Source organism: Dendrobium catenatum, unplaced genomic scaffold (genome assembly GCF_001605985.2).
Source record: "Dendrobium catenatum unplaced genomic scaffold, ASM160598v2 fragScaff_scaffold_231, whole genome shotgun sequence".
NCBI lineage: Eukaryota > Viridiplantae > Streptophyta > Magnoliopsida > Asparagales > Orchidaceae > Dendrobium > Dendrobium catenatum.
Genome location: NW_021318693.1, coordinates 6,082,499 through 6,104,148, shown reverse-complemented (window position 1 = coordinate 6,104,148; position 21,650 = coordinate 6,082,499). Strand labels below are relative to the sequence as shown.

The following is a 21,650-nucleotide window of genomic DNA, read 5'->3' as shown; positions in this document are numbered from 1 at the left end:
TTATTTGGTAATAACGAGGAATATCATCATGTGAAGACCAATACCGAGTTATACCGAGCTATACCGAGCAATACCGAGTTATACAAAAACATACCGAGTTTTTTCTAGGAAAAACTAGGTATTTTTTGTATTGCTCGGTATAACTCGGTATTGGTCTTCACATGATGATATTCCTCGTTATTGTTTGGTATTGCTCGGTATTTGCTTGGTATTTCTTGTTTTTTAGCGCGATTTTAGCTCTGGGAGGACGTAACTCTACGTCAGGTGGGAGGACCTAATAATTTTTCCTGTTTTAGGCTTCATTTGGGACGTTTTTTTTATTGTTTCTTAAAGCAGTTTTTTAGTACAAAAATTAAAATTTTTATACTAAAAAACTACTTTAAAAAGCAACAAAAAAGTCATCCCAAACAAAACCTTAGTCTTTTGACTCCTCGAATCTGATACAAAATAATTTTACAGAGATCATTTTGGATCATATTTGAAAAATCAACATACTAAATTGAATGCATTAGATAGCTAACAAATTTGAGATCTTAATCATTCAAACAAAGAAACTGAAAGTAACAAATAAGAAAAGGTAACCAAAAATAGATATTACAATTACTTAATCTCTTCCAATAATTGGATAAATTAATTTTAATGGAAACAAATCAAGAAGAAAGTGCTGTATTTGTCAATATATGAGATGAAACACAGAAAAATTAACATTTTCTAGCACCAGTTTTATCAGCATAAGGCACAAAGCAAAAGAATGGAACTTATAAATACATGAATCCCTCATAAGTAGTCTCCCTAGATGATATTTACAAGCAAATGAAAGCCTTTTACAGTACTCAATGCATACTTACCTCACTTCTTCCCCCAGTTGAAGCAGGAGCAAATCTGCAAACAATGAAAATTTGTGAGGGGATTGTGACTTTGGGCGATCAAGTCATTAAGAAGAGTACATGTTTTAGATATCTTGGATCTATTGTTCAGAGTGATGGTGAAATAGATGGAGAAATTATCAGCAGAATTCAAGTTGGATGGTTGAAGTGGAGGAATGCATTGGGCTTGTTGTGTGATAGAAAAGTACCCCTCAAACTTAAGGGAAAATTCTATAAGATGGTGATGAGACCTGCAATGCTTTATAGTGCCGAATGTTGGCCATTAAAAGAGAAGCATAATACTAAGTGTGGCAGAGATGAGGATGCTTAGGTGGATGAGTGGCTTTACCATTAAAGATAGGATCCAAAATAAGCATATATGTGAAAAGGTTGGAGTAGCTCCAGTAGAAGATAAGAATAGAGAGAGTCGCCTTAGATGGTTTGGTCACATAAAACGACGGTCTTCCGATGACCCGGTTAGGAAAGTAGAGGTATTAGATTTGACTTATGTTAAGAAAGGTAGAGGCAGACCTAAAAAGACTAGGTTAGAAAATATCAGGAATGACCTTTGTTTATTAGATTTAAACGAGAATTTAACTTTTAATAGGACACAATGGAGAAAAAGGATTCATGTAGTAGACCCCACGTAGTGGGATAAAGGCTTGATGTTGTTGTTGTTGTATTAGTCTGGTCATTTTACCCTTAGAGACAGGATACGAAATGAGCATATACATAAAAAGGTTGGAGTAGCTCCAATGGAAGATAAGATTAGAGAGAGTCGTCTTAGATGGTTTGGTCACATTAAACAGAGGCCTTCCGATGACCCGATTAGGAAAGTTGAGGTATTAAATTTGACTTATGTTAAAAAAGGTAGAGGTAGACCTAAAAAAATTTGGTTAGAAAATATTAGAAATGATCTTTCTTTATTAGATTTAAATGAGAGTTTGAATTTTAACATGACACAATGGCAAAAAAGGATTCATGTAGCCGACCCCACGTAGTGGGACAAAGGCTTGATGTTGTTGTTGTTTTATTAGTCTGTCATTGAGCTCAGTTTCTAGAAGGATAAGACACTCACAGTAGACCTCTTGCTTCTCTTTTCATGGTGATAACTATTGAGGTAGGCTGAATCATCAGTAAGCATAGGAACTTTTGTTGCACTGGTTTGCTTCTCCTCCCTCACTTTGTTGAAGATTCCAGTAAAGCCATCAGCTGATGAAGGATTGTCTTCATCCCACTCACCAAATTTCGGCACTGCTGCGCCTTCCTCAGGCTGTAATAGAGAAAGCAATTTTATCAAGATAAGCTCTCAGAAATATCAAATTGTCTGTAAAAAGCTAAAATAAGAGTAAATGATCAACAAAAATTATAATTTTTGTACCAAAAAATTTTCAAACATTCACTAAATCTTAATTAATTTGGCCATAACTTTAATTTTGCAATTTTTTGGATGGAAATTAGTACTGAGAAGCTGTTAATGAGAGCATTGTGGACTTCTTCAGGTCAATCACATTAATTTGAGTTAATATCAAGTAGTGAGATTGACCACAAAAAGTTTAAAATATTTGAATAAAAAGCTTCCCTCCACCAAATTCTATCCAAAGCCATGGCCAAGTTGACAATAAGACCGAGTTGATTAAGATTTGGTGAATTATGAGACTAGGGCTTCGTTTGGGATAGCTTTCTTACTACTCTCCAAAGCAGCTTTTTAGTATAAATTTTTTTTAAAATAAAAACTTGAAAAAGCTACTTCAAAAGCAATAAAAAAGTTGTCCCAAATGAAACCTAAATTGAATACATAAAAGTTCTGTACTATGAATACATCTAATAAGTCTAAGTATTATTTTCATCATTTACTAGTTAAAATAATAAATTTGTGTCTTGTTTGAAGTAAATTTAAAAAACTAAAATGATTTTACTTTATGCCTTGATGGTTAGTTTATTGTCTTCACATATGTGCTGCAAAATAAGTGTGGCCAAAATTGCCAGATTTATTTTACAGTGATTTGCTTTGCATCATACAATGACTAAAGCTCAGTTTAGATGGAAGCAATATGAAAATTTGAAACTTTGAAATATGGGCAATCTATGGTTGCTTTGAGATTTAGAACTCATTTACCATTTTCTTTTGATTTTATTTTTCATTTGTGCATCCAAACTTTAGCCAAAATGAACAGAAAGGAAAAAGTATTACGGATTCATCAGCTCGACCGCCAGTTCTGAGCCTGGACTTTCCGGGAGTGTTTGAAGTTATACCATGGCCGCCATCTGAAGACACTTTTCTTTCCCAAGATGGAGAAGAGCTTCCACCTTTGTTTGCAACTCTTGCCTGATGATGGTGGTGGAGAGGAGAGTGGTCGGCACTGTGTTCATGAAGGCTTGTTCTGGCTGTCCTCCTTTGAGGGGAGGCTGAGGGCCGTCGAGGCTGGTTGTCCTTCACCTTTGGGACTTCATCTTCAAGCCGGGCTTGAAATGATGGGTCTTCAGATTTTGGTATGCTTCCAGGAGCTTCATCAGGACTCCCATCCGTATCAACTGGGTTGATCATCATCCCTGATATATTATGCTTTTGGACATTATCAGAGTACTGGGTGTTCTCATTACTATCCTGTTTGCCAATTTTAGATGCCTGATCCTGTTGCTGCAACCAAGATTTTTATAAGAACTTGGTGTATCGATCTAATGGATTGATTGCATCAGGAGATTTTTGCAAAATTTAATAGAAATCAAGTGAGTTATAACGAAAAAATTGACTAGAGCTGAAGCAAGATAATCTCAGATTGCTACCAAAGATAAAGTACAAAACATATAATTTTTCATCGTGTGCGGTAAGGTAATGAATTATTTGGAGGAACAAAAATGATAATGCGATGCGACTCCATTTGTTTCAAATTCTTTTACTGGGAAATTTTTTTCATTCCAACCCTTCAAAATTCTCGTTATAACTCTTTACTCCCAACCACCAACTTCTGACCAATTAGCCGTGGCTGCTGGTAACCCATCCTCATTACAGCTACACCAATTGACTCTGACTCAAATACATCTTAAAATGAAAAAAGTCTGATGCAATGTAGAGAGCTAGCATTTCTATCAATGGCTATAAATATTTAAGCTTTCCTTCAAATAGAGCTCACCATAACAAGAAAAAGGCAGTGAGATGTAATTTGGTGAAAGTATAAAATAAGACGGATGAAGCACAATTTGATTATACTTGTATGATCCAACAAAAAGCTATAGTTTTTGTTGGAATCATTACTAGTTTGAAACATTAATTTCATGTTCTCCTGGAAGAAATAATAGATGAAATTTAAATGAACTTTCATTTTAAGAATTGTTTTATATAAAAAAAAGAAATTATAAGTTTCAAATATTTGCTAATATATTTTGCACCACCATTTCACAGCAGTATGATGCCTTGGTCATTTTAAGCACTATCATCATCTTTAGTCTTATCCTGACTATTTGGAATCTATTTTATGAATTTTTATTCCCCATTCATTCTAAAGAGTATAGCAAGATATGCAATACTTAAATACATGAATCTTTTTGTACAACTTCTATCCATGTTACTTTTGGTCAAACTCCTTTCCTTCTTAATAATTGGCATTAAACTTTTTTACCCATTTTTTGGTTACTTTTTTACCATTTATTATGCATTTCCAAACTACTTGAGTTTATTTTATCCTGCCCCATCTTCAATAGATGTTACTTTTATTGTCTCTCTCATAAATTCACTTCTCAAGCTTTTCTTGTGATTCACACATCTATTTTAGTATTCTTATTTTTGTAGTACTTGTCACAGGACACAATAGAGAAAAATGATTCATATAGCCGACCCCACGTAGTGGGATAAAACCTTGATGTTGTTATTATTGTTGTTGTCAACTTGAGAACTACAATGGATTTGGCCTATGTTAGGAAAGGTAGATCAATACATATACTCTCCTAACCGGGCATCAAAAGGCCGATATTTTGTGTTCAAATCATCTAAGGTGACTCTCTTTAATCTTATTTGCCACTGGAGCTACTTCAACCTTTTCACGTACATACTTATTTTGCATTGTGTCTCTAAGATTGAATCCACTCATCCACCTGAGCATCTAAGGAGACTCTCTCTAATCTTATCTGCCACTGGATTTTCTCTTTAAGTTTGTCGGAACACCCTATTCATCAGAGACTGAAAAGTAATAAGGGCGTTAGTGAGAACAAATGGCATCACCAAGAACTCAATGTCCCTCGTGCATTCGGAATGTCGTCTTCTGAATATCCTCCTTCATTCTGATTTGGTGATAGCCTGACTTCAGGTCCATCTTGGAAAACACTACTGTTCTGTGCAGCTCATCTAATAGCTCGTCGATCATCGAAATAGGGAATTTATCAGATACTGTCTCCTTGTTCAAAGCTCTGTAATCAATGCAAAAACTCCAGCTCAAAAAAACTCCTGCTCCCATCCTTCGTTTTTACTAATAAGACTGGACTGGAGAAAGGACTCACACTAAGTCTAATGATACCTGCCTCCAACATCTCCCTAATCAACTTCTCAATTTCATCTTTCTGAATCTGGGGGTAACGGTAAGGTCGAACACTGATCGGCGACACCCCATCCTTCAGAAGGATTGCATGCTTCTGCTCTCTGGGTGGTCGCAAGCCCTAAGGTGACTGGAAAATCTCCCTGAATTGTTGTATGAGTGGTTGCACCACCAGTGGAATATCTCCCTCTTCCCCCACACTGACCCTCTTTAAGTGTTGTAGCTCTACCAAATATCCTCCTCCCATCTCCTGTATGGATCTGATCATAGATTTGAGAGAAACTCCTAACCTAGACAGCCCTGCATCCCCCTGGATCACCATATTCTATCCTTCCACCATCAATTCCATCCTCAGTGCACCCCAGTTGACCTTAATCTCCCCCAAAGTCTGCAGTCATTTTATCCCCAGTATGACATCGATACTCCCTAATTCTAAGGGAAGGAAATCCTCCCTCACCTATATCCCTTAATGGTCAAAACCACTCCCCTGCAAATACCTCTCCCCATCTCTACCTTCCCCATGCCCATCATATCACTCCATATCCTCTCGTGTCCACTAATTTCACTCCTAACCGATTTATAATTTGGTTAGAGATGAAATTGTGGGTGGCCCCTCTATCGATCAACACCACTACCTCCTGATCCCCTATCTCTCCATTTACCTTCATGGTGTGATTTGGTGTGAATCCCACCACCAAGTTTAGAGAGACTTCAGCTACGTCCAGGTGTAGCTTATCTTCTTCTTCCTCCACTACCCCGCTCTCACCTCCCTCCTCAGTTTCCTCGTCATCACAAACGAAGAGAACCTGAAGAGTTCGGTCCTTACACTTATGCCTTGGTATGTACTTCTCATCGCACCTGAAATACAACCCCTTAGCCTGCTTCTCCTAGATTTCCTTGTCAGTCAGCTTCTTGAAATTTCCTCCAGGACCACCTCCTCCAGTCCTCTCCTTTGTTGCCTCTTGTGAACCTCCCGGTGCAGCTCCTTTGGGAGCTAGAAAAGTAGTAGTCATCCTGTAGGGCTCCCCAGAGCTATTGCCTTGAGCCCCCCTCTCCAGATGCTTCTGGTCCTCCACCAGCTATGCCAACTCCATGGCCTCCCCCAAATCGCGTGATCTCATCAATCTAACGGCTACTCTGATCTCTGGTTTGAGCCCCTTCATGAAGTTCCCCTCTAGCTGGTCTCATAAAAACGATCTAGCCTGCTCGCTAGATACTCAAACTGGTCACGATAATCTGCCACCGCCCCCTCCTGTGTCAGCGCAAAGAACTGCTCGTAGAAGTCTCCTCCCCGACTGGTTCGAAAACACTCTAGTAGACAATCCTTGAACTCTCTCCAGCTTCGAATGGGTCGCCTCATGTCCCACCATTGGTACCACGCTAATGCCTTCCCTTCCAAACACAATCCTGCAACTGTCAGTTTCTCCTCCTCTGTCAACCCATTGACCGCAAAGTATCACTCCACCTTGTAGATCCAGCCATGTGCATCCTCGTCCTCAAAGATGGGCATCTTCAATTTTCTCACCCTCGGGTCTCCCTCGTTTCCCCTAATTCCTCCATAACCTTCCATTCCCCAAGGGGGAAAAGCTCCCCAGGGGACAATCTTCCCTCCGACGATCGTACCCATACCCTTCCTCATATTCCCCTCTTCTCCTTTCATCTTATCCATTCTCTCCAAAAATTCAGCACCTCTCCTTTCATAGCCCATGCTCATCTCCTCCCTAGAAAGTGGTTCTAGCGGAGGCATTCCATCATTCCCCTCAAGGATCTCCACTTCCGTATTCTCCCTCCCCCTAAATGGGTTCGGGTTACCGCATCTCTCATTGTCTTCGGTTGCTTCCCTTGCTTCCAATGTCGTCGGATTTTGTTTGCCCTCTAATTAACATCTTCTTCATCATTTCTTCCAAGGTGGCGAACCTCCCATCCATCTTTTTATGGATGGAAGCGAATGGGTTTTGAAAATCAGCGGTTCTTTCTTCCAAATCAGTCTTCAGTTGGCCGATTTCTCCCTCCAATACTTCCACTTTCCTTCCGGCCATCTTCCCTCCCAAGGTTATCGAGAAGATATCTTGGGAATGAAGGTTCCTTGCTGAAATTTCGCAATTTCAGCCACTGATGGCCCCAAGACAACGCTCTAATACCAATTTGATAGGAAATACTTGAGTTCGCAAGTAACCACAAGGGTAATACTTTAGTTCACAAGAAAACCAATCAAGAATCGGCAAAAACAGTGAGCAAGGGGCGGATTTCAAGGAGAAATCAGGAAGACTAACGCCAAACTTTTGTAGAATGGAGAAGAAAACATCAAAGAACTCTTTAATTCAAATAACAACAAGAAGGATCAAGCAAGATACAATTTTCTTCAATTCGAGAGGAAGCAAAAACCTCCACAATCTCTAGCTAAGCGTAGATCCCCGAAACAAACCATAGACCTCAAAATTTCAGCCAATCTCAAGACGAAACCCTAATTCTAGCATTAGTCACTAATTAAAGCCAAAGGAGGAATACCAATTCCCTAAACACACTTTCAATTCAAAATTTCCTCCCAAATTGGATTAAAGCAAATTGGGCTCACAAGGGCTTCCCCCCCCCCCCCCCTTGTTTCGTTGGTTCCTCCTCCAGACCGGCCAATACATTGAGGACTGGTCCAGCCGGCTCCTTTTGGGCCCGGCCTAACAGTGGTCCAAGATTTATGCTTTCTTTTAGTTAGGTTCTTTTGTAGTCTTTTGTATTGCTTTGATTAGTTTCTTGTATTGCTCTTTGTGCTGCCATTAGATGGCTATAAATTTGTATTAAGGCATTCAAGCCATAAGCCAAAAAGCAATAGAGAAATCCTGTTTTCATATTTCAGCCTCCTCTCTCCCTCTCCTCTTCCCTCTCTCCTTTCTAGATGCTCAAGAGGAAGTGCTTCTTCCTCTCATCCAAGATTCTACAGTAAATAATTAGGTGAAATGCTCAAGACTTACATTTTAATAAAAAAATATAACCATGCACACACAAAAAATAGTGACTTAAAAATTCATCATATTCGCTCCCTGCTTGAATGCTATGCCATAAGCCATATGATATGCCAAAAGATGACATGGTCTAGGTTCAAAAGACTTCTAAGATCCAGTTGTATCCAATCAATCGTGACGATTAAAAGAGGATAGAATAAAAAATATTTAGGCAAAAAGGCGAGCAATCTTTACAAACAAACATATACCACAGTGTTTCGTAGGCAATTTTTTCCCTTCGAGATCTCCATGGAAAAAAATCAATCTTTATGAAATATAAGCAGGGTTACATAAAGGACTCCACTAAGATATTAAACTATTTCCCGTTGGGAACATCTAGAAATTAAGCTCCAAATCCATAGCAAGAATAAGAGAAAGAACACCAACAAAGGATGAGAACGCCCCCAAAGCAACAAAGAAGAAGAGGAGAAGCTGGAGGAGATAGGAAGCTAAAACCTTATTGCATCAGCCATAGACTTAAAAATCATTCAGACAAAACTACAGAAAATTTCATCATAAAAAGAGGTCAAACAACAAAATCATTATAACAACAAATGAAATGATAGTGTTATCATATATGGAGAAAGCAATAGTTATAGAATTAATATAGAATTAATGGCCCATAACACCAACCAAGAAAGATAAGATCTCTTTAGGCTAAATATCCAAATAAACTTCAATATCATTACTGTTAATGTTCGCTTAGAAGTGGGGAATAACCTCATCAATGAAGATTTACTCTCAAAACCAGTGCTAGGCACCACTCTAGACCCAAATCCATATGACTTGGGGGGTGTTTTAAGAAGGATATTGAATTTTAAGCAATCAAACAATGCTATAAATAATTTATTATCAGTAGGAAGTCACATGTGGTGTAATATCCCAAGATGTATACCATATAATCTTAGGAAACACATTTATAAAATAGAGATGTATTTACTAAACGGGCAAGCAATAAATCTTTGTAAAAAGAAAAATATATATAGCATGATCTAGAGGAAACAACAAAACAAAGCAAAAAAAAAGTTTATTCACATCTGCCAAAACTAGAAAGGTCTCTACCTATGGTAAACTATCAAAGAAAAGGCCGTCACAACATTTGCCAAGAGGCAAAAACATGTAAAACAAAAAAAAAAAAACTCTACACTAGAAAGTACCTCCCATATTTCAGTATAAATCTTTACTTATATAGCCCAATAACCTTTTCTCCATTCCTATGATAGGATTTAGTATCCCCTCTCCCCAAACTCGCCATTTTGTTCCATAAGCTTGCCATCCTGGAAGCCTTCTAGGAGTAGCTCCTTATCTAAGCCTCTATACTAGTGATCACACCATGCTTTGTTTGGATTCGAGATGTCGTAAGTTTAGGGTTGGGACATGAATTACCATGCATTGCTTTGAGATGATTCATCATTGCCTTTAACATACTTTGAAATTGAAATGGAACTAATTCTACCGTAATTAAAATTAAATTTCCTTAATTTAGAAAAATAAAGCTTGCATGAGCTCATATTTTAGACATTTGAAAGAATACTAATAAATTAGCTTGTTAGCCACCTAAACCTTAAATCTCAAAACTTAGAATAATCAATACCTCAAACATCTAAAATAATAATAATAATCAAACAAATGAAATGATTATTTTAAAATATTAATAAAATATTCATTTCAGAGGGTAAAGGTAAGCACCTTGATTCTCATCCAAGCATAATCTGACATTCCACAATGCAATAACACTCCTTGATGCTTGAAGCCTAATTATAACATTTACATAGCATTTTATGTATCTTCTATCATGCAATTTTGAATATGATTTTATATGAAGTCAAAGAAACTCAAACTTACCTAACCCATTGGTTGGGCTAGGTTAGGAAGGCCTTAACATAGGAGTTAGCCCAAGATAAACTATTCTCGAAGAATTGAATCAATTAATAAATATTAGTGGAGAGCTAGATGAGTCCTAGACCATATTTGTCTATTTTCTACTAGCTTATATTCAATCGTACTTACTCCAATCATCTCTCTAATGAAATCATTTATTAATTAAGCCTTCCGAGTTTTAGTAACACATATATCTTAGTATTCTCATTCTTTTCATGGTAAAAATTTGACTATAAAAGCTTTTTTATTGTCCAAACCAACATATCCAAATGACATACATGGCCTAATCATAATTTTATTAAATTAACCTTCAAAGAGAGCCATCAAGAACTGAATGAGATGATTCTATTCATAGTGTGGGCAAATATTCCTGATATCATCCTTGAGCAAAGCTGAATCAAGTTGTGCCCAGATGGGATGAATTTCAATAACAAATTTATCAATAGTTTGTCCGTAAACTGATAGGAAACACTTGTAGAGATCTCAAGTATTTCCTATCAATCTTCAACAAACAGCAAGAATTCAGCACAAAATCACGAAAACAGTAGATAATTTGTATTATTTGATGAAAGGAAATAGAAAATAGCAAGATACAATTGATCCTATATTCGAGATGATGATCGATCTCTTCCAAATCTCTAGACGCCGCTAATGCCCAAAAGAAAACCTAAATCTAAGGGATCTCAAATTTCAGCTAAATTCAAGATGCCCTAACCCTAGGAAAACAAACTATTTAATGCATACAATTCAAAAGGAAATCTCTAAACAGTCCCTTCATTCAAATTTCCCTCCCAAATCCCCAAAATTTTTTCCTAAATCTCTACACTTGAGGGCTCGGATCGCCTGATCTCCGTAGGAAGCAGAGATCCCGCATTTTTTCGCAAGCCGGTCTCGTATGGACCTGCTGGACGGCCGGTCTAACAATACTCCCCTCCCAAAGATCCACCTCGTCCGCAAGGTGGAAAGACAACACCTTCCTCCATTTACTCATCATCACAAACAATTAAAACTTAAAGAGTTCGGTCCTTACACTTGTGCCCCAGAGTATACTTCTCGTTGCATCTGAAATAGAGCCCCTTCACCCTCTTCTTATGTAATTCTGTTTCCGTGAGCTTCTTGATGTTGTCCCCAGACCTTCCTCCTGCAGTCTTTTCCTTTGAAATTCCCCGAAGAGTATCCAGTGTTGGTTCCTTGGATGCCAATAAGGTGGTGATCATCCTGTATGAGCCTACTGAGCTACTACCTCTAGTTTCTCTCTCCAGGTGCCTCTGATCCTACACCAACTGAGCTAGTTCCATAGCCTATCCCAAGTCACGAGGCCTCATTACCCTAACAACTGCCCGAATCTCTGGTGTCAGTCCCTTCATGAAATTTCTCTCTAGTACTGTCTCAGGAAGGCAGTCAAAATGGCTAGCAAAGTACTTAAATCTCTCCCGGTACTCCGTCATTGAACCCTCCTGTGTCAAGGCGAAGAACTGCTCTTAGAAGTCTCCTCCCTTGCCAATTTGGAAACATTCTACCAAATAATCTTTGAACTCTCTCTCCAACTCTGTATGGGACATCGCATGTCCTTCCACTGATACCAAAACAAAGCCTTCCCTTCCAAACATAGGCCTGCTTCCATGAGTCTCTCCTGCTTTGTAAGCCCATTTACGACAAAATATCTTTCTACCTTGTAAATCCACCACTGCACATCCTCCCTCTCAAAGATTGACATCTTCAGTTTCCTCACCCTCGAGTCACATCTGTTTCACCTAAATCCTTCATAACCTCCCATTCCTCGAAGAGGAGGTAGTCCCCAATTGTCATGATCTTCCCTCCGGCGATCATACCCATACCCTTCATCCAAATCCTCTCTTCTTCTTTCAAAATTAGCACTCCGGTGATCAAAATCATCCCTTCTCTTTTCAAGTTCAGCACCCCGTCTTGCGCAGCCAATGCTCATCTCCTCTATAGAAATTGGTTCTATATAAGGCATTCCATCTTCTCCCTCCAGGATCTCCACTTCTGGATTTTTCCTTCACCTAAACGTGTTAGGGTTCCCATCTCTTTCATGGCTGCCGGTAGTTTCCTTTGCTTTCGATATCACATGTTTGGTTTTGGCTTCAAGCAATTTCTTCAATATGTCTTCTACCACGACGAACTTTTCCCTCATCCTTTCATTGACGGATGCAATCTGATTTTGAAAATCAACAATCTTCTCCTCAAAATCTACTTTGAGTTGTCCAAGCTCTCCCTCCAAAACTTTCACTTTCCTTCTGGCCATTGGTTCCCCTTTGATCAACATGCTCTGATACCAATTTGATAGGAAACGCTTGTAGATCTCAAGTATTTCATATCAATCTTCGACAAACAGCGAGAATTCTCCAAAAAAATCCGCACAAAACCACGAAAATAGTAGATAATTTGCATTATTTAATGAAAGGGAAACGGAAAATAGCAAGATACAATTGATCGTCTATTCGAGAGGAGGATCAATCTCTCCCAAATTTCTAGACGCAGCTAGAGCCCAAAAGAAAACCTAAATCTAAGAGATCTCAAATTTCAACCAAATTAAAGATGCCCTAACCCTAGGAAAATAAACTATGATGCACGGACACGGACCCAGTGACACGGACACGACACGGGACACGGCTTTTTTTGAAAATATAGGACACGGGTACGGCGCGGACACGACAATACATTTTTTTATATAATGTATATATATTAGTGTAATATCATATTAAAAATGACAAACAATAATAAATGAATGACATGATAATTTTCTACCTTATAATATAAAATATTTTGTACAAAATGTCTAGTACAACCACAAAAATATAAACAAATAATCACTTACTACAACATCAAGCATTCAAGCTTCAACTACTAGGATTAGCTTTAGAGGTTTATTTTTGGCATTTATTATCATCATCATTGAATATCACTGTTTTCAACTTTGGTTCAACAAGAAAAAGATTTGTAATTGAGCAAAAAGAGAGGAGATGAAAATACCTTAACTACCAAAGAAAATAAAAATGAGAAAATTCGATGAAGGGTATTAAATGTAGACGTTGATTTATTGTTGTGGATAGAAAATAAGAAATTTAGTTTAAATCTCGCCAAAAAATATGAAATTATATTTTAAAAAAATTATAAAATATTTAAGATACTCGTGTCGGACACGCATGTCCAATTTATTTTAAATATTTTTTTAATCAGACACATTTTCGGCGTGTCCGACACGTGTCGGAGGAGTGTCGGACGAGTGTCGTGTCGGACACGGTGTCAGACACTGCACGCCTCTTTGAGGAGAAGTGTCGGTGCATCATAGAAAATAAACTATTTAATGCATACAATTTAAAAGCAAATCTCTAAAAAGTCTCTATATTCAAATTTCCCTCCAAAATCCCTCAAAAAACTTTCCTAAATCTCTCCGCTTGAGGGTTGGGATTGCCCGATCTCCGCATTCCCGCCTTTGTTTCGCAAGCCGGTCCTGTATGGACCGGCTTGACCGGTCTACCATAAACCTCATAAGAGATTATGAAGGGTGAGTATAATTGATATCAATGAAATAACCCAATTGTGAAAAATCGAATGGAAAGAAAGTCTCAAAGTGCTTTTGATGTATCATATCTACCAAGTTGAGTATGATTGGTAAGAGTGGAAGCGCTGTGAATTCAGGTAATAATTTTATGATTTTTTTTCAAATGAGTTCATCTTATGTTCAAGTAAATCCTCAAGCAATTCATCCAGAAGTTTAGTTGGTACATGTTCATCACCAATTATATACTCCCTTGCTTGACATCCTTTGAGACATTTCGTGGCTCCAAATAATACAATTAAAGCAATTCAAAGTGGTGGTAATCAGATTTGTAAGCTCATATTTGTCTATGGTCCTCATAGGGCAAGATATCAAGAGATTGAGACAACACTAGAGGGGCGATAAAAGGTTGCAAGTCCGAAAACCTCTAATTCGAGAAGAAAGTAGATATGTATCCTTGATTGGAGGAATTTAATGGTTATTTATTAAAGATCTACAACTAAGACTTAGCAAGCAATTAGCATAATCACATCCTCTACTTTTATTCAGGTTGCATTACATCATTCCATTTTATCATTAGTAGTGGAGCAATAGTAATTACATTTTGTTACACTCCACCTGTAAAAATGCTTTAGAATGCATCTATCCTAGATAAAATTGCCTTAGTTCATAATATGTCATTTCACAATAAATTAGTTTTAAATTCCTTAGGCTCTCATTTACAGATTTCAACAGGAGGAAAGGATCACAAGGTTATCTCCATCCCTAAGAAATCAAATTAATAAATCAAGACAGCATAATATAATCCAGATTTTGAAAGTCTTATTTCTTCTCAGGTGCCACATCTCTCTACTGAAAACAAATAACCTAGATGCATATTTCTATGCTAATCCAATCACAATCATTCTATTTAGGTGGCATCCAAACCTGATCTCCCTACCTTCTTCCTTTTCATTACTTCCCCTAACACTATTGCCAATTGTTCTCCTCTTATACTAGATTCAATATTTCTCATGATGTAAAAGCTCTGCAAGAAAATGCCAAGAACACGACGAAGATGACACAAAGTCCCTCTCTTTCACCTTGCTGGACACCTGAGGACTTTCCCTGTTTGCTGAGCCCAACAGCCTGATCACCCTACTTCCTCACAATATTGTAATTCAAGATATTAAGATGGATCTGTCATTTGGAAACTAGAAGAATTATTTTACCTTTTTTTGGCAATTTTGAGAAGCTTTAATGGCATTCTTTGTTAAATAGTTAGCAAGTGAAATTTCATGTGCAGACTTTATTTCCTATACTTTAAAACTAGAAAAGATCAGTATTCCGTGAAAATAGAAAAGAAATCTGATAGACTGATACCAATCAAGTGGTATAAAATGTAAAGATGTAATGTGATGTACAACAGAATTCTACAAACAATATGGAGAGTAATGGAAGTAAACATCACCTTCATAAAATCAGCTTGACAAAAATGAAGCACTTAGTGATAAAATTTAGTTAATTTGTGCTGCTACTAACCATGCATTCGAAGTAGCAGTTGATTAGCCATACAACATAGTTCTAGAAGGCAAAAGAGTGTAGCATTAGTTTCATCTAAAGCTTACCTTTGATAAAGCATTGCTTGGAGATCTATAATTCATTCCCACAAACTTAGGCTTCGTTTGAGACGACTTTTTTGTTGATTCTTAAAGCAGCTTTCTAGTACAAAAATTTTAATTTTGTACTAAAAAAATGCTTTAAGAAGTAACAAAAAAGTCATCTCAAACGAAGCCTTAAGCTCCTCATTGGAAGCTCCATCTAACTAATGATGCTTTTTTTCCTTGAAAACTAATAATGCTCAACCTTCCATTTAAAAAAAACATCAATCAAAAGAGTAAACCTTCAAATAGGAATCCAATACATTCTCATATCAAAGTTCTAAGAGAAATCATCAAGCACATGCAAGTTACTATCCGCATTTAATAATTTCTCATTTCTAGGATCTACTCCTCGAGAAATCTTCCCCCCCAAAAAGGAAAATTCACCATTTTTCATTCAAAATGAAAAATGAAAACTTGAACGAGGCCACACAATTCAAGCAGCAAAAGCTTCATCTGACAACCAAGAACAAATAAAATCACTGAAGCACTACAAACAAATCAAGCAATAACAGACAAAATCACAAACGCCAGAAAAACAACAAAACAAAATCACTAATAAGCAAGCACAAAAAGTGAATAACATTGAAATTTTTCAAAATTTTCCTGGAACATATCAACCTCCTGTCTAGAACACAAATCTGAGTATTTTCACCATCTCCAGAATTTCCCATATAAAAAAACTCTCATCAAAGTCACCCTTAAAGCATCTCGAATTTCACCCAACCAGAAACAAAACACCAAAAACTATTGTGTTGAAGTACGGTAACAGCACTGAAAGTAACAGAAACAAGTCAAAAAAATCCATTAAACAGCTCACCGCCATCGAGAAAAGAGATCCGAAGCAGAAGAAATCCGATAAAGCGGCTCAAAATCACTCCTTTTTCAGTCGGTTCCTTTCTCAAATTGCCAGAAGGCGAACCTGATTCTCTCGAATGAAAACGGAAGAAGTAAATGATTGACTCCAAAAAGACTAGCAACAGAGCTCTTGCTTAGCTTTTGGACTTTTTTGTAATTTCTTTTTCTCGTGTTTTTCCTCAATTCTCATTTCCCACTTCATCTTCAACCCCCCCATCCCAATCTACTTTTTCATTGGAACAAAATTTACCAGAATGTTTTTTTATTATTTCATTATAAATATTTATTTATAAAAATATGTCTTTATCATATATTTTATATAATTAAATGCATAAGATAGGAGATTATTTTTATTTTATTCGAAGTAAAATAAATGTTATGTAAAATTTAATCATGATGGTGGCAGGTGGTCGACGGCGATGGAGAGCGACATGCAACTACAGTGATGGCACACAGTTGTTGGCCTAAGATAGGTGGCAATCTACAAACGGATGATGGCAAGAGCGGAATTAGTAGCTTGTCATGTACTTAAAATTGAGTCAAATTTGAATGAATTTGAAATAAATAAAAAATGAATTACATAAATACTGAACTTAGAATTCATCAAAATATACTCTTCATTCCATTTTCATCAACCAAGCATAAAACATTTTTAAGACTCTTATTGTTGGAATATCTTACACTCATTTTTCATTAAAATCATACAATAACGTTGTAGCTTTAACGTTTCATTTGAGACAATTTTCTTATTATTTTTTAAAGTAATTTTTTGTTAAAAATTTTTAAAAATAAATTTTTTTTATATTAAAAAGTTGCTTTTAAAATAGTAAGAAAAGTTGTACAAAGAAGACTTTCTTTCTGCTTCTTAAAAGCATTTTGAGTTCAAAATTTTAGATTTTTAAATAAAAAATTCTTTAAGAAGCAGAAAAGAAATCATCCCAATGAGCCTAAATCTCATCAAAGTTCAGCACCAAAGCTATCAAATTGCCCAAATCATAAAAACTAAAATTTTTACATATCCTCTAAGAGATTAATATATATATATATATATATATATATAATATATATATAATATATATAATATATATATATAATATATATATAATATATATATATATACTAAAAAATTGAAAATTAAAAATTAAAAAATGAAATTCAAAATTGATAAAAAATAAAAACTTATATATGAGTTCAAAATTAAAGTTTTGAAAATTATTTAGATAAATATTAATATTTACTCTTGTTATTAAAATAAAAAAAATTTGAAAATATTTTGAGGAATGTTAGCCTTTAACTAATCTTCTGTATTCATTTATGGGAGCAGAAAGTGTTTTTTTTTTAATTATGAAATAAATTAATTAATACAAGTGGAAAAATATGTGGTGACAGCTCATTTATTTATTTATTTTAAATATCTTTCAATTGTGAGAAATTATTTTTATGGCCAAGTGTATTTCAGCAAGCCATTTTAAACTGAATATAATTTTTATATAAATGCTTTCAGATTAGTATATTTTATAATATAATATATATACTTATATATATATTTATAAATTTATATATAATATATATATATATATTTATTATATATATAGTAATATATTAATGCCTTTGAATATTTTTAGTAGTTAAATTATTTTTATTTTTTATTTATATTAATATTTGTTTTTCCATTATATTCAAATTATAAAAAATCTATTGATAGTTCGCTAATAGGTGCACCAACATTCTTAAATCGCACAACGCATGATTCATAACTATAAAAAATTTTATATTGCTGCTGCTAAAAATAAGTTTAATAAGTAAAATTATTATTTTGCGACATTTTACATACTTTTTGTTATTTCTAATATATGATTTAAATATAATTTTTAATAAATTTAAATCGTCAAAAATTTTGCCAAAAAAATTTAACATATTTTTTATATTTTTCAACATATTTAAAAATGCTTTAAGATTTGTGCTATTTATTAATATAAATATTAATATTGTTTTTAATATTTTTTTATATTTATTTTAATATTAATATTAGCTTTTTATCTTACACAGATTGTAAAAAATCTGGGTGATAAATTGCTAATAGGTTATTATTAACAATAAAAAATTATATTTTTAGGGATCTAAAAAATTAATTTTAAAATTTAAAATATTATATGTTTTTCAATATTTTAAAATATTATTTTTTATATTATTTAAATTTGTAAGTTTTAAATTCAATTTGATTTCAATTATATTATTTTTATATTTTAGAAATTTATTATGTTAGGTAAGTTAAAGTTGATGCTTTGGCAATAAGAATTAAATTATTCATCACAAATCATGCATATGATTGAACGGTCGAAAAGGAATATTAAATTGATGTATGGATGGAACGCTTTATATTTATTAGAAGATCAAAATTTTGTTGAATTGATTTGGCTTTACACGGAATCTTTAATGCAATCGAATGGTTTGGTTTTGAAAGGACTCATGTTTATGCTGAGAACACAGTACCATAAAGATAAATTACATTGATAAAGTTGGCACAAATTGTGATGTCGGCAGCAATTGAGTTGAATAATTTATATTCCATTTTTATATATTTTATTGGGTATTATAGTATTTGTGAATACAAAGGATGGATTAAATGATATTAAGATTTTTTTATATGACAATTTTTATAAGAGAAAATATTATGACTTAATTGAAATAGTTTCACTATCTAATTTGAACATTATAATATATCATTTATTATCATCAAAGGAGAAGTTATTATGAAGCAAAATAATGACCTACATATGATAATGGATGATGGACATATCAAAATCATGACAGGCAGCGGTGGCATCGACAGTTGGCATAAACGATCTGAATTGTATCAAGTGTGCTAGCAAGCAGAGCTTTGGAACTGTATCAGTCGCAAAGTTTGTTATCATTTTGACCATGAATCAGGCATGGCACGCTGTTGGACGATCTGAATTGATCCTCTTTAGTATTGATTGTTTTTAAAATATATTTGTATCTTAACGAAATCAAAATCAAATGATCTTGAGTTAGTTAGATTTATCATGTCAAGATGCTAAGTTCGACCATAAAAATACAAAATTGAGAATTGTTTTGATCATAAATGGTCTCGCCAAGCAATTAATTATACTTTTGAGTGCTTGATTTGGATATATTTAGACATATATTAAGATGCTTTTAGTGTCTGTGAATAGACTCGTGAGCTGGCTTGGTCTTAGCTCGATAAATGACTTATTAATTTAGCTCGATGCGCTAATGAGCCAAATTTTAGTTAACCCTAACTCAACTAGTTAGCTCGTTAGTCAACTCGTTTATGAAACATTAATATAAAATAAACATGAAAAATATTAGGATTCAAGAGTTAAAATATAAACTTATTAACAATATTTAAAAACTAAATCACATATTCTTAGATCAAATTGTTTCTTATTATTTCTCATTTAATTTCTTTTTTTGTCATTTAATTATAAAAAATGATTAAATGAAAATTATTTCTCTTTTATAATAAATGAACAGGCTCGTGAACTAACTCAAACTCATAAAATTGAGTTTGAGTTTGAGCTCGAACTCAATTGATTAACCCAACTCAAGCTTAAGAAGATGGTGGCTTGAGCTCAACTCACTCTTTACATTTTGGCTAAAGTTTTTTTGTTTTTAAATGGATGGCATAAAAGTAAATAATAAAATTTTGAGATAAACTAATTGCTAATATTAAAATTGTCCTTATTTTTTAATAGAATCTAATAGACACTATCATGAATTTAAATTAAAATTGCATTTTCTTTAAAAATATGAGTAACTATTAATTATTATTCTAGCTATTTTTTAATATTATATTTAATTTCTTTAAAATATTATGATTTTTGTTGGTGTCATAAAATCATAATTTTTTTATTAAAATTATGATCAAATAATCATTTTTAGATCAAATAATTACACTTTAAAAATATATTTTTAATTAAAAAAATTAAAATTATAGCACACAGAGCTCTCTAAATAACTATTAATATAATCTTTATTCACATCATTTCAAAAAAAAAAAGTTATAGGTTCAAATTTTTGTTAAGAAAATAAAAAGGAAGATGGAAGGAAAGAGGCTAACAACTACAGATTGAAAAAAAAAAATATAAATAATCGGTTGACAATTATATTTGGCTCGCATAATTTATATGATTAGTATGGATATATAATTTTCTGCTTTAAAAATATCAAAATTTAATTTAAAATTTTGAAAATTATTTCAGAAGTCATGTGAACTATAATTTTATAGTCAGGAGGGGTGGCTTTTTTACTGCTTCTTAAAACAGCTTTTTAGTAAAAAAAAAAATTAATAGACAGCTGCTTTAAGAAGCAGTAAAAAAGTCATCCAAACGAAGCTAAGACTTACAGTTTTCTTGCTAATTTTCATAACAACTTTCTAGTACAAGAATTTCTAGTTCATTAAGTTTTTGCATCAAAAAGCTATTTTAGAAAGTAGTAAGAAAGCTGTCGCAAATAAAGCCTAAATTCCATATCAGCTATGAATTTGTTGAATTGCATTGACTGAAATTGGTTCACCTTTGGACTTGCCTTTCTCATGTGTAGCTCACGGACGCTGAGCCGGCTCAAGCTCGACTCATTAGCAAGTTTACGAGTGGATCATATTGAGCCATGAGTTTGAGCTCGAGCCTATACTCGAGCTCTTATATTAAATGAGCTCGAGTTAAGCTCCTATATTAAACAAAATCAAGCTCAGTCTCAACTTTGCTCGGCTTGTAAGCTCAATCTCGCAAAGGCAGAGCAAAGTCTCCAAGGCAAATGCAGCTCCAGTCACAGGAAAAAAAAAAATAGATAAGTGATTTCATGTGAACATCCTCCTGTCTTTTGACCAGTTAAGACTGATGAGGGAACCCAAAGAAAACGAAAAGTCTACAAAAGAAATTGGAGTGATCAAAGTCAAAACCGGCGACTGCGATAGCGTGCAAGAATACGAAATCCCTCTAGCTAGAGATGTCAAAATAGGTTAACGGATCATGTTCGAGTCCAGTCTGAAATTGATCACTTAATCTGAATCCAATCAACTTGAAAGCGGGTCAAAAAAGTGGACATGAACCTGACTTACTGGTAACCCGAATAACACGAACCCAACCCAATAACCTGTTTTGCTTATTTATTTTTAATAACTTATCAACGATAGAGTTTATGTTAACTAATAAAAAATAAGAAGATTATGCTAACAAGCAAAACTTAGCTTCTAAATATCGCTTGACCCCACCCACCACCGCCACGACCAGCCCCTGAGGCCCTGACCACCACTGCCACCCATCACCGATATTCACCACCTACTGATGTGGGTTATCCTAATCCGACGGAGC

At 34.7% G+C, this 21,650-nt stretch overlaps 1 protein-coding gene across 2 annotated transcripts; it reads right to left on the bottom strand.

Annotated features, from left to right (window-relative positions):
• Nucleotides 1-600: 600 nt before the first annotated feature.
• On the bottom strand, nucleotides 601-16,521 carry LOC110107559 (RPM1-interacting protein 4). Of its 2 annotated transcripts, none has more exons than XM_020837829.2 (4): nucleotides 16,256-16,521; nucleotides 3,061-3,501; nucleotides 1,945-2,139; nucleotides 601-882 (listed from the first exon to the last, which is right to left on the bottom strand). In XM_020837829.2, exons 1-4 carry the CDS (start codon nucleotides 16,259-16,261, stop codon nucleotides 850-852), a joined length of 675 nt encoding a protein of 224 aa, XP_020693488.1. In that variant the 5' UTR covers nucleotides 16,262-16,521; the 3' UTR covers nucleotides 601-849. The 2 variants fall into 2 exon arrangements, with proteins under 2 accessions (XP_020693488.1, XP_020693487.1); XM_020837828.2 differs by having other exon boundaries at nucleotides 3,061-3,507; nucleotides 16,256-16,520.
• Nucleotides 16,522-21,650: the final 5,129 nt, after the last annotated feature.

What these genes read in the sequence shown, in the direction of transcription:
- LOC110107559 (XM_020837828.2), bottom strand. An exon ending in GCGGTCGAGCTGATGAATCC is followed by an intron (nt 2,140 to 3,060) that starts GTAATACTTTTT and finishes TCTCTATTACAG; the next exon opens with CCTGAGGAAGGCGCAGCAGT. An exon ending in AGAGAAGCAAGAGGTCTACT is followed by an intron (nt 883 to 1,944) that starts GTGAGTGTCTTA and finishes CATTGTTTGCAG; the next exon opens with ATTTGCTCCTGCTTCAACTG.